This window comes from Gymnoscopelus braueri, assembly GCF_963280865.1.
Source record: "Gymnoscopelus braueri genome assembly, chromosome: 6".
Taxonomy (NCBI): Eukaryota; Metazoa; Chordata; class Actinopteri; order Myctophiformes; family Myctophidae; genus Gymnoscopelus; species Gymnoscopelus braueri.
The window spans coordinates 23415846-23428345 of record NC_137607.1 but is presented as its reverse complement, the minus strand read 5'-3'; the positions used below and the strand labels follow the sequence as shown (position 1 = coordinate 23428345).

The following is a 12500-nucleotide window of genomic DNA, read 5'->3' as shown; positions in this document are numbered from 1 at the left end:
TGACAATGTGCCCCTGAGCTAGACACTTAACCCCTAACTGCTCCCCTCCTCCACACTCCTCTGTGGGCAGCACTCAGCATGGGTGAAGCTGAAAACTGAAGTTCCCCCGAGGGATGTGATAGGTATGAAAAATAATAATAATAAGTTGTCGCCCTAGTCTTCCATTGAGACCTTGGTGATGGGCAGGACAACTACTGTTTAATAGGTAGCCCTGCCTGAAGCTCATATGTTCATTATCTCCTGTGGCCAAGCGGAAGCGGTAGATGTTTCGTTTCCCAACACCGGAGGCCACGGGTTCAAACGCCAGGTGTTAAACTCGCAATTACCTTCCTCTCCAATGAAGAGGACATAAAACGTACAGAGTGCAGCTTTGAACAGGAAGTGTAGTCTGCTGCCAGCCATAGGGTGGACTGGGTGGTCATCTGCATGTCATTAGCTAGAGTTGTCTCTTTCTCTCTTTTTGTATGTCCTCCTATACCTTTAAGTGCTTCTTTGTGCATACATCCGTGTGCACAACGTGTCGTGTACATGCGTTTGTGTATGTCTGTGTGTGTGTGTGTGTGTGTGTGTGTGTGTGTGTGTGTGTGTGTGTGTGTGTGTGTGTGTGTGTGTGTGTGTGTGTGTGTGTGTGTGTGTGTGTGTGTGTGTGCTGGCGGTGTGTGTGCGCGCGGGTGATGAGTTTAGCGGAGCATAGAGGGTTCCTCTGTGCTTCTGGTAGGCAGGAATGTAAAGGGAATGGCTGTCTGTCTGTTAGTCATCCCTGTTGGTCAAATTAGTCTCAGTTGTGTTTGCTGGTTCTGTGCTCAGCCATTATCTTCCAGTTAGCTATGTGGCTAACAGGTTGGCTCGCCGTGTCTTATGGATTCGACCTACAGTACGTAGCCTTTACCGTAACTGGCAGAAAGCTGCCATGTGTACGTGACTACGCACAGTCAAATCCTCAGTATTCATTTAACCCACAGGCTATAGTTTTAAATGGATACATTAACAGTGTAAATGTTACTGTGTAAATGTTGACTCTTGATACGATTGCTGTGGTTACGTGGTTCATTCAGTGTAATGGATACCCACGCTGGGATCAGTTGATTCCCATGGAAGCAAAAAAAATGACCTTTTGATGGCAGAAAGTACGTGTAGCATTGTGAACGCTAATGCTAAGGCGAAGGGCTTTTGCTTTCATGCTATAAACACAGTGCTCTCAGCATTCATTCTAGAGTCGTCATGTGACAGTCATGTGCACAATGTAATAAATTGAATTAAGAACGTGCAGCTCAATTTCATTGTAATGCTACTCCTAAAATGACAAGCTGCAGGACAGACCTTCTGTTTTTATGTCACAGCGATTACAGCGATTTGTTCAAGGCTCCGGCGTTTAAGTTGACCAATCACAAGAGGCGTGAATGCGACAAGCCGGAAGGATGTGGGCTCCACTGAGTTTACCTTCCTTTTATGACTAGATTTCCAAGTTAGGGTTAACCACTTAAACCCAATATACTTAGTTGGCCGTTGTCCTGCAGGGGTCTATATATGGTCTGCTTCTTTTTTTCCTCTACACCAAATGCCTTTGCCTAAAATAAGCGATCTTCAAGCTCACAACGTGCCTCATTGCGACATGAAAAGTGCAGATATTCAAGCTCACAACTGATTGCGTTGTGAGCTTGTAGATAGGCTATTTTCGGAGAAGATTTGGTATACAGTAGGGTGACCATATTTCCAACCCCCCAAACTGGGACGGGACCCTTAGATTAATGTGCACATTCGTGCACGCACACCCACATTCATGCACGTTCACGCACAAGCAAATGTATGCGCACCATAGGTGTTGCATACAGGCAACAACTGACACATATCAGCATTGAATTCGGACACACAACGCATTGTTTTTTGTTCATGTTTTCTGATGTTTGCGCACATGGATAGAACATGATTAACGTCTATGCAACCCCTGAAAACAACAATTATTCTAATTGTGGTGAAAATCGGGACAATTCGGTAGTGAATATTGAAAACCTGGGTTTTTGAGATATTTTTCGGGACTCAGCTTGAAACCGGGAAAATCCCAGCCAAACTGGGAAGTCTAGTCACCCTAGTGTAGAGGGAAAACATTAGGGTATAGACCAGCTGGGGGGGTCTCCGATCAAGGAAGTAGCGATCAAGGAAGTAACTAAAGGCATCTTTAAAAGCAATCAACAGCAAAGCACAATTCTGAAACACTCTGATACGTTTGTGTGTAGCTCTTATGAAGAAGTAGGCAAGAGACAGAGCAAGCAGGTATATTGGTTTATAAGAAAGTGGGCCAGTGTCATGACCCCACATCTCCTCTTCTCCAGTAACATACAGTAGTTGTCTTTGCTGCCAGCCCTCCCTCAAATGAGAACAGGGAGTCAGGGACACTGCAGCAGAATGAACTGGAAAGGAGGGAGGTTGGGGTAGCAACAACAAAAGACAGGGTGGGGATGGGGGGATGGGGTGATATGAGGTGACGTGGCTCTTTTTAAACGTCTAGTTCTTGCAAACAGTAATCTTATCCTAGTGGTTTACATGTAAAATATTTTGATGATATAGATAAGACCTAACCCTACCCCCCAAGATTATGAACATTCTATATCACTGTTACCTGTAAATGGCAGATATTGGGGTACGCAACAAAGTTTGAAACAGTGGTTCTCAAACTTTTTAATGTCAAGGATATGTATTTGGCACTGTGTCATATTTTGTGACAGGGATTTCAACAAAACAGCAGATCTACAAGCACATCGGTGCTGTGCTTTGAGCTTGTATATCTGCTATTTTTGAATAGCTAAAGTATAAAATATGGTTAAAGCTGTTATTATTTTTACGCTATATTAACACATTTTGCTGGGAACCCCGTGGTACCCATCCCCAAGGACCCCTGGGGGTCCCCGGACCCCACGTTGAGAACCAATGGTTTAAAACATGTAGGCCTTTTACCAAGTGTGGCATATGAAGTGTAACAATTCTTAACTGCTAGTTAAGTAAAAATAAGTTCTGGTAGGAAGCATCTTCCTGTGGTAGGAAGGTGCTCTAATTAATACTAGCCAGGAATGCATCTAACTCGTAAACTCCTGAGTCTCGCCATTTAGTCAGCCATACCCTGAGTGTTCTTCCATTGTCATTCAAAATGTGTTTGTACTGGTTCCGCAGGTGTCCGCGGTCAGACCTGTCTCTGGCCCTGGAGGACTGCATGGTAGCCCTGGACCTCTTCCTCAGGAACGACTTTGAGGAAGCCCAAGCCCACCTGAGATCCAGGTAATAACACAGAGCATAATACAGCTGTCATCCATTGCTGTAGTGTACCTGACCTGAGCTCTGACCTGGTGGAATGATTTCACCTTTGCTGGACCCTGTAATAATACAAGTTGATAGCTTCCCACTTCAATGCTATTGTGATATCGGGTGCTTCTGCACGTTCTTCCAGGAACTCCAGTGAAGGAATGCACAGAAACAATGTGTTTCTTGTAACACTCGTGTTTATCCCTTACTCTCTTTTAGTATTTCTCACCATACGGTTTTAAAAAATCCATTCACTTGGAGAAGGAGGCACTTAGGACAGCCTACCTTTATCAGCCCCTGTCTTTGTTGAATGAAAGCACAATTAATCACCTGCCATTATCCCCCCACATTTCCAAGCTTTCCAAAACCTCTCAGGAACTATTTATTGCCTTATCAGTAGGAGCCCTGATGATTGATGACTGATGAATGGATGGACAAACAGTACTACATGCTGCTAACGTTGATTTATATTCATGAGTCTATGTACATTGTAATATTACTTTACCACATTAACCCTGGTGTCCCTATTTTGAGCATGCCACTAGAGGTGAAAATGTTCCAAAATGTTAAAAGATTTTCAAAAAGGGAAAATATCAAATCTACAAGCTCACCATGCTTTGCACCGTGACACATTGTGAGCTTGTAGATCTGTTGTTTTCAGCATATTATCGGGCTCAAGTGGTGAACTGATCTTCCGCTTTGCTCATTTCTCAGAAGTTGCGTGCACACACCATGTGTCCCTCCTCTGACTTACACCCTATGGTGTAGCATTGTATCCTAAGTAACACACCGTCATCAGGTTACCTCATTGTTCACCGTTCATTCACTCCGTTATCGTGACCTTTATCGCTCCATTGCTATTATCCTGCTCAATCTGGCCTTTCTGCGATGGTTGCTATAGCCACTCCTTTCCCCTCCAAGGTTCGAGACTCGACTGACATGTTATGCACAAACCAGTGGAAACGATGCCCTGAAGCCTTAGTATTCCATCTTTGCTTTTGTACTTAGGTTAAGTGCTCAAAAGTCACTGAAGCATTTTCCCCCTCCTTTGGTTGTGGAGATTTCCTTGCATGCAGACACTGATATAATATTTTAAGGATAGATTTACAGTTTACAGTTTAGGCATTTAGCAGACGCTTTTAATCCAGAGCGATTTATAGTAAGCAAGGACACAAGATAATAATACATCATTCATAATACACATAATACATCAAGTGCATACAAATAGTAATCTAATAATAAAGTAAAAATAGTACAAGTGAACCAATAATCTAATGATAACTAATACATACGTAAACCAAGAACCTATTATCAGCCTACCTTGAAACTATACACACTATAGGATGCCAGTTCAACAATGACCTGCCATCTGTCTACCTAACATGCTATCTAAGTTACATTTTAGCCTTTGAATAATCCTGCGAGGTATATTAAATACACATTTCTGGATTAACCACTTAAACCCTATATACTTTGTTGACTGGAATAACCCAGGGCTCAATTCTTTTGTCCATGTACACCAAATCTCCTTACTGAAGGAGACAAAGCTCACAATGCGTCGCAACGTGCTGCGTTGTGAGCATGTAGATCGGCTATTTTCAGCACATGTTCACCTATTTTCAGTGAATGTTCGCCTATGTGACATGCTCAGAATAGGGATGTAGTTAAAACAGTTAACCTCTTCAATCCACCCACGTTCTTCTGACATGCGACTAAATCTTGCTTACATAATAAGCACAACAAATGAGTTAGGCGTAATAAGTAAGCATAATAAATGAGTTAGACTGAAGCAGGATTTGTGAAGTGTCTAACTCTGCTCTGGCAACAGTCCTCTCTGACTTCTGTCACCTGGGACAGGCCGATGTGTCCTCATTTCTGTCTCAAAACGCCTCCATTTGCTGTGGTCCTTTTCCTTCCTCTTTCACTTTGTGAAGTGACCATGAATCTTTAATAGCACATGCATGGCATTCCAGGCCAGAGGAGTGACACTGACACAAATGCAATGACTAACAAATCATTTAGACAGTCAAAAGAAAGAGGTTGAGAGTCAGTTTGATATACTTTTGGTATAATGTACAAGTTTCCTGACACTGAATCTTCCCAAAATAAAAAAAACAGAAGGGAAGGGACCAAGTCAATAAGGGGATTCAAGTGGTTAAAAAACAAAAATTATTCTTTCACTTACAAAAGCGATTGTAAAACTATCATAACGAGGCTGCCCGCCTATGTGTGTAGATTATGTAACTCTGTCCACAATGACTCAGGACACTGTGCCATCGTCAAATTACAACACGAGTCCCTGAAGCTTCATATAGTAGATCTCTAACCCAATATATGACATATATAGTGCGATGTTGTTGTCAGCGGTCAAGGTCGGCGATGAGACATGTGGTTCTACTATGCATATCTCTAGGTTGTCCTTGTTGACAACAACAATGTTACCCAGATCTGCTCTCTACGAATGTGAATATATTCCTATACAACCTATAGCTCCTAGGATAGATACATACGCATTAGCAGTGGTGTAAAGTAACTAAGTACATTTACTCAAGTACTGTACTTAAGTACAATTTTGAGGTATTTTTTACTTTACTGGAGTATTTCCAAATTTCAGTACTTTTGCTTCTACTCCACTACATCTCAAAGGCAAATATTGTACTTTTACTTGTATTATTACAAAACATACATTAACCACTTCAGCCCTATATACATTTCGGCCATTTTAAAATAGCTGATCTACAAGCATTGTGAGCTTGCAGATCTGCTATTTTAAAAAGATTTGTATACATTTGAAAACTTGTGAAATGGGACATTCTGCATAATGTGTATTTTCTACTTTTGGTACTTTAAGTACATTTTGATACCAATACTTTTGTACTTTTACTCAAGTAAATTTTTAATTCCGGACTTTTACTTGAAACAGAGTATTTCAGTGCAGTATTGATACGTTTACTTAACAAAATGTGAGTACTTTTCCCACCACTGCGCATTAGTGCAGAGTTGAGGAAAACAATCATCTAGTATCACCGCTGATATCTTTCTTTCTTTTTCTTTTTTTTTACCAAAAGTAGTGAAAGCTTACAACAATAATAACATTTGTTTTCTGTTTGAATGCCACACTAGAGTTTGTATCAGACCTGACCTATGGGACTGTGGCAATGTTATGTTTACACAATACTCAACAACCAAATCAAATCAAATCTTCTGGACATGCAGATACATAAATTAAAAAAAACATTTTTCATGAGGAAGACAGAGCCCTGGTTCCTAAACTGTGTGTTGGCCCCAAATTATTTTGGGTGGTCCTGACTCACCCAGATGATTAACTTAATGTGTAACATTGTTTTCTCACACAGTTTCTCAACAGTAAACAAACCAACGTAGGCTACAGTATAATTCTATACAGGGTATCTGCACATTTGTAAAGTTACAATTTAATGACCTTTAAGACCTTTTAAAAACCAAATAGTCAAATATTACGTATTAAGAAAGACGCAAATATTGTGAAAATAACCGATCTACAAGCTTGTAGTTTGGCTATTTTCACAATATTTATCTGTGGAACCGAGTCAAACTAATTGTAATGCCAACTGCTTGTCAGGTTGGGGGGTCCTCAGTTCAAATATGATTATTTTGGGGGATCGTGGCCTGAAATGTTTGGGAACCCTTGCTCTAGAATGTTGCATAATATGAATTACAATTCACTAGCCTTTGATAAATGCACACTAAAGAAAGAGGCTACTGCATTGCAAAATCCTGACTATTAATTTAACCACTTAAGCCTTATTTTATACGTCATCGTACGATGGTGTTGCATGGCAAAAATAGCAGATCTGCAAGTTCTGCACGCAGTGCATCGCTTGTAAATCTTCTTTTTTTGTGAGCGATTTTTGAAAACTGGAGGTTCGGGCCGTGTTTATCTAGAGTTCCGGCCGCTACGTGGCCCTCACAGCTACGTCGCACCTACCCTTCCACAAAATGAGAGCTATATGAAACACACCATGACAGGACCTTATTTATCTGCATATCAACAGCACCAGCCAGTTAACCAAACTGTCTGTGACACACAAAGAGGACAATGAATTTCACTAATTGTTTATGTCAGTAATTTCCCTACTGCTGCATTTAAACGACACTTTATTAGTTCAGTCTATTTTGTAATGCATGTGGATGTATGTTTAATCCATCGAGTGAACTTCAGTCAGAGACAAATACATTACTGGGATTTCAGGGACATTTCCTTCACGCCGATCACTGCTGTTCATTCATGGTTAAGTCAGGTCACACAAAATACATTGTACAGTATACATTAGCTCCTCCTATTTTTCAGAAGTTGGTAGCTAGTAGCTACATCCATTTTCCATTAAGTTAATGTACGTTTCCTTGATTATGCTGAGCTAATTCAATGAGTTTCACGCCACATGCATACATGCACATTCGCTTGAATGACACTTTTCCGTGAAATACAAATGGTACAAAAGCCTGTATCTTGTGTTAGATAAGTATTTATGCGTTTCACAAGAACAGCCAGCCTTGTCCTATTTGTCTGAGAGTTGCAGTGGATCTTTGTTGAAATCCCACTGGTATCCAACATCAGGCTTTGTTTTTGGCACACACACACTCCAACTCTGTGTTCAAACATGCCTGGAGGGCTAGCACAGCTTTATGTACCGTAACAGAAGGCTTTTTCAAATAAGACATGCACAATTTGAATAGAGTGACATTTCCTGATTGAAAGGAAGAAGGGTACTTATTTAGAGTTATAGGTGGGTCCTTGGTTGACAAAATTATATCTCATACAGACAGGATCTGCTGTCTATAAAATTGAGACTTTTAAGTAATGATCACACATGGATACAGAGTGCTATGCAATATAATTGTTCAAATGTTGCTTAGATTATAAGCAGAAGGATAATGGGCTTGAATATAGCCTACGCAACGCATGCATGGCATAGTCTACATGAGTTTGTGTTATAATCTACACAGCCCCTCCCTAAACTGTTTTAGTGTGTGGTATATCAACATTTCCACACCCATCACACGCCACCTACTGTACACCCATTCTCTCCTATACTTGAGAGGAATGGGGCCAGAAAAGCGAGGAGTTTAACCGCTTAAAGTCCCTCAGGGTTCTATAGTAGTGTATTTTCTGTTTTCGATCAACAAACGTTTTCCCCGGGAATACGGATGCTGGGGTTTAAGTGGTTAAAAGCAAAACGTTAATTTTGGTATTTAACATCTTTAAGATTTAGAGGATATAGTCTGTCTCTGTTAAAACATAATTGAATTAACCAATAGTCTAAAAGTTCTAACAACCTTTAAAAAGAACACTTGGAACAATACCATTTTGTGGTTGGAGTCTTTTTTTGTTGATGAATAATGTGTCTTCATACTGCTTTAATTTCTCTGCCGCTATAAAAATCAGTGACATGTCCACATATTTTGAATTGAATTTGAACATGAATAGAGGAATGGATGATCAGCACAAGGGCTCAGACTTGGCACACTGACAACACCATTTCCACATGACATGTACTGTACCAAAGCCAGATATATATAGCTACATAGCTATATATAGATATACATGTATTCTTATTATAATACCTGTGTTGTTTTATGGTATACACAAATTCAATTAATACACATATTGCTATGTGACACAAATGTTTTATGATTGGTGTATCGATACACCCCACGGTTATACGTGTATCATATAAGAATCCGTGTATGGATTATGAGCTTCCTGGTGTTCCGTGCATGCAGTACTGATGACGTGGTACACAAACATACTGGCAGGTAACTCCTCTCTCTTGCATCACGGAACACAATGCTAAAAATATGACAAAGAGGCCCAACCTATATTCAGTGCCGTCACAGAGGGACGAGGGCCTTTATAGTGAACAAACACTGGGGCTGACTGAAAATTCTCTGAGTGCTGTCAAATACTCAGCATTCTCAGCCATTGTCACCATGCCAACAAGTAATTCAACATACCTCACAGTTCCATCTTAAAAGCCCCTTTTCAATGTGAGTTAGGCATGTGGTATTGCATAACCTGAAGAACTAGAAGAGTGTACACATCCAACCCCAGGTTGTTGGGTACAGGTGCAGAACGAAATCAGCCACTTACAGAAGGAAAGGACTATCCACGCACTGAATTAAATTTCCATAATCTCTAGTGCTGCGCATTTTCCGACCAGCACGGTCTCGTGCAATAGATTATGGGAGCATTATGGCATTATGTGGACAGTTTTTTCCCCTTCAGTTATTACATAACAAGAGAGTAATGTGACCCTTGCCGTTAATCTATCTGTATGTCTCTCTCTCTCTTTGTGCCTCCTGTTTTTTCCTGGTGTGGTTGGTAGCTACTAGCAGGACATTAGATTAGATTCAATAATAGTGATTCATTTGGGTCAGGAGTTCCATCTCACCACCACCACCAGATAGACCTTGTCTGGCAGTTTATCTCTAACAAACCACAGAAACAGAGATGCACAAATTATTGTTATGTTGTTTTTTTTTCTTTTACAAGCTACAATCTATTTCGAAACTAAAGTGACAGATATGTGTTGTCACTATACCGGCTCCTTTTCTATATTTCTGAAATATCCATAAGGAAAAGGAATGCACCAAATCTACAGCTTGTAATACAATATAAAGACCTACAAAGTGTACACTTAAACAGTCTTAATAGGTTTAAGAGTCTTGTCTATAGTCTGAAGTTTTGACGTTTGAAGATCAGGTGATGCTAACTTGTGTGTTTCAAGGAGACACCCAGGCTAATGGTTTTTGGCTCAGAAGAGCTACTTCACCGAGGTCAGTCACATGAACTTATCTCTGCTAAATAGCAGTGAAAGGCCTGTAATGCAGAGTTGCAGACCCATGGCATTCCTCTCAACTCCACTGTATGTGGTGTATGTGTGTGTGTGTGTGTGTGTGTGTGTGTGTGTGTGTGTGTGTGTGTGTGTGTGTGTGTGTGTGTGTGTGTGTGTGTGTGTGTGTGTGTGTGTGTGTGTGTGTGTGTGTGTGTGTGTGTGTGTGTGTGTGTGTGTGTGTGTGTGTGCGTGCGTGCGTGCGTGCGTGCGTGCGTGCGTGCGTGCGTGCGTGTGCGTGTGTGTGAGGTAGATCATGGCCTAAACCAGCTCAACCAGTGTGCCACGTGACCCTCAGAGAGTGTGTGTGTGTGTGTGCGTGTGCGTGTGCGTGTGCGTGTGCGTGTGCGTGTGCGTGTGCGTGTGTGTGTGTGTGCGTGTGCGTCTGTGTGTGTCTGTGCGTGCGTGCACACGTGCATGCGTTAGGAGAGATACAAGAGGTGTGTGGTTGCTTCATGTACTTCCTTTCAGTGCCTTAGGAACAGACACATGTAAAGATGTTCTGTAACTGATACTGTACATTGAAAAATATGTTATACAACATAATACTGCATTATCATCATACTGTATGTTGGATCTTTGTTAACGTAACCAAAAAGACCACTAGACGTTTTCAGATTCTTGCTATAACATTGGCTTATAACAACTAATACCACTAATATGTACTGGCAAAATATCAGTGTTATGAAACCTATTTCACTCCTCTGCTTCATAACCTTCATAAGGCAATAACATTAGGTGTTGAAACACCAGGCCTGACTTGCTAACAACCACAGCTAAATATAGAAATTGGATGTTTGTTACAGAATTGGCCCTGCATGCTGCCAGTCACATCTCCGTCACATCCTTTACAGTTTGGATGCTGTGACTCACATCACACTGCCCTCATTTGCACTGCCCACATGCACAATGGCTGCCTCCCATCCACAATGTCATCTTCTGTTTACTCTTTATTCTTCGAAGCTAAAGACAGTCAAACAGTGGTGTCAAGTAACTAAGTACATTTACTCAAGTACTGTTCAAGTACAATTTTTAGGTATTTTTACTTTACTGGAGTATTTTACATTTTCAATACTTTTACCTCTACTCCACTACATCTCAAAGGCAAATATTGTACTTTTACTCCACTACAATTATTTGAAAGGTTTAGTTACTAGTTACTTTGTAGATTTTGATTATTAGTAGAAAACATGCATTAACCACTTTAGCCTTATATATACTTTGCCTATTTGAAAATAGCCGATCTACAAGCTCACAACGCGTCGCGATGCGACGCGTTGTGAGCTTGTAGATCTTATATGTATATAAATCTTTGTAGATCCAAAGATGTATATACATATTGAACTTGTGAAATGGTACATTCTGCATAATGAGTACTTTTACTTTTGGTACTTTAAGTACATTTGGATGCCAATACTTTTGTACTTTTACTCCAGTACATTTTTAACACCAGACTTTTGCTTGTAACTAAGTATTTCTAGATTGTGGTATTGATACTTTTACTTAAGTAAAACATTTGAGTACTTTTTCCACCACTGCAGTCAAACTAAAAACGGGTACTGAATGTTTTTTATCTCTGCAGAACCAAAGACAGCATGTACCATGCTCTGACCTATGCCACCATCCTGGAGATGCAGGCCATGATGACCTTTGACCCTGAACACATTCTTGCAGCTGGGAACACCATGAAGGAGGCCCAGGCCGTATGTCAGCGGTGAGGCTTTTACTTCAATATATTGCATTTTACATGTACATTCCATACCTTGTGCTGACAAATGATCAGTAATATATCAAATCCAGGACCCCATCACTCACGTTGATGTGTTCTTGTCCAATTCACTGAACCCATGCTGGCTCGTTCACCGTAAATCACTCTGGATACGAGTGTCAGAAAATATTCGACCACAGAAAACAGCTTAACCCATGAATTTAACCATTATTTTATACTTTGCCTATTCAAAAATAGCAGATCTTCAGATCTGAAGTTCATAGCTTGTAGATCTGCAGAGACTATTTTCTACCTGAGATTTTAACCCTGGTCTTCTGTGTGAAAGACCAAACTTCTATACCGCTCTTTTAAGAGGGGTTTCCCTGCTTGTCCAGGGGAGATATTGTGCTTACGATCTTCAGGCAGTGCTATAGGCTAGCCTACTTGTCAACCAGTAGGGGTCCTAGACCCAACACCAAGGGTCAAAATGTCTCAATGGAAGAGTAGGGAGACCACCTCCAACTACTTCAGATTTACTCGTTATATTGTGGTAGCATACTCTACCATACAGATTGGTTAGATTAATGTTTTATTCACAAGTAAGACGCGCGAACGCGGGAAGCGAA

The 12500-nt window shown here is 40.8% G+C and overlaps 1 protein-coding gene across 1 annotated transcript in view; it reads left to right on the top strand.

Annotated features, from left to right (window-relative positions):
• ttc39a (tetratricopeptide repeat domain 39A) overlaps positions 1-12500 on the top strand; it is a 33543-nt gene that overhangs the window by 10155 nt on the left and 10888 nt on the right. Inside the window, exons 5-6 of the mRNA XM_080431598.1 lie at positions 3166-3270; positions 11749-11880. Coding sequence (XP_080287724.1) covers positions 3166-3270; positions 11749-11880 — 237 coding nt within the window. The remainder of the gene's footprint in view (positions 1-3165; positions 3271-11748; positions 11881-12500) is intronic.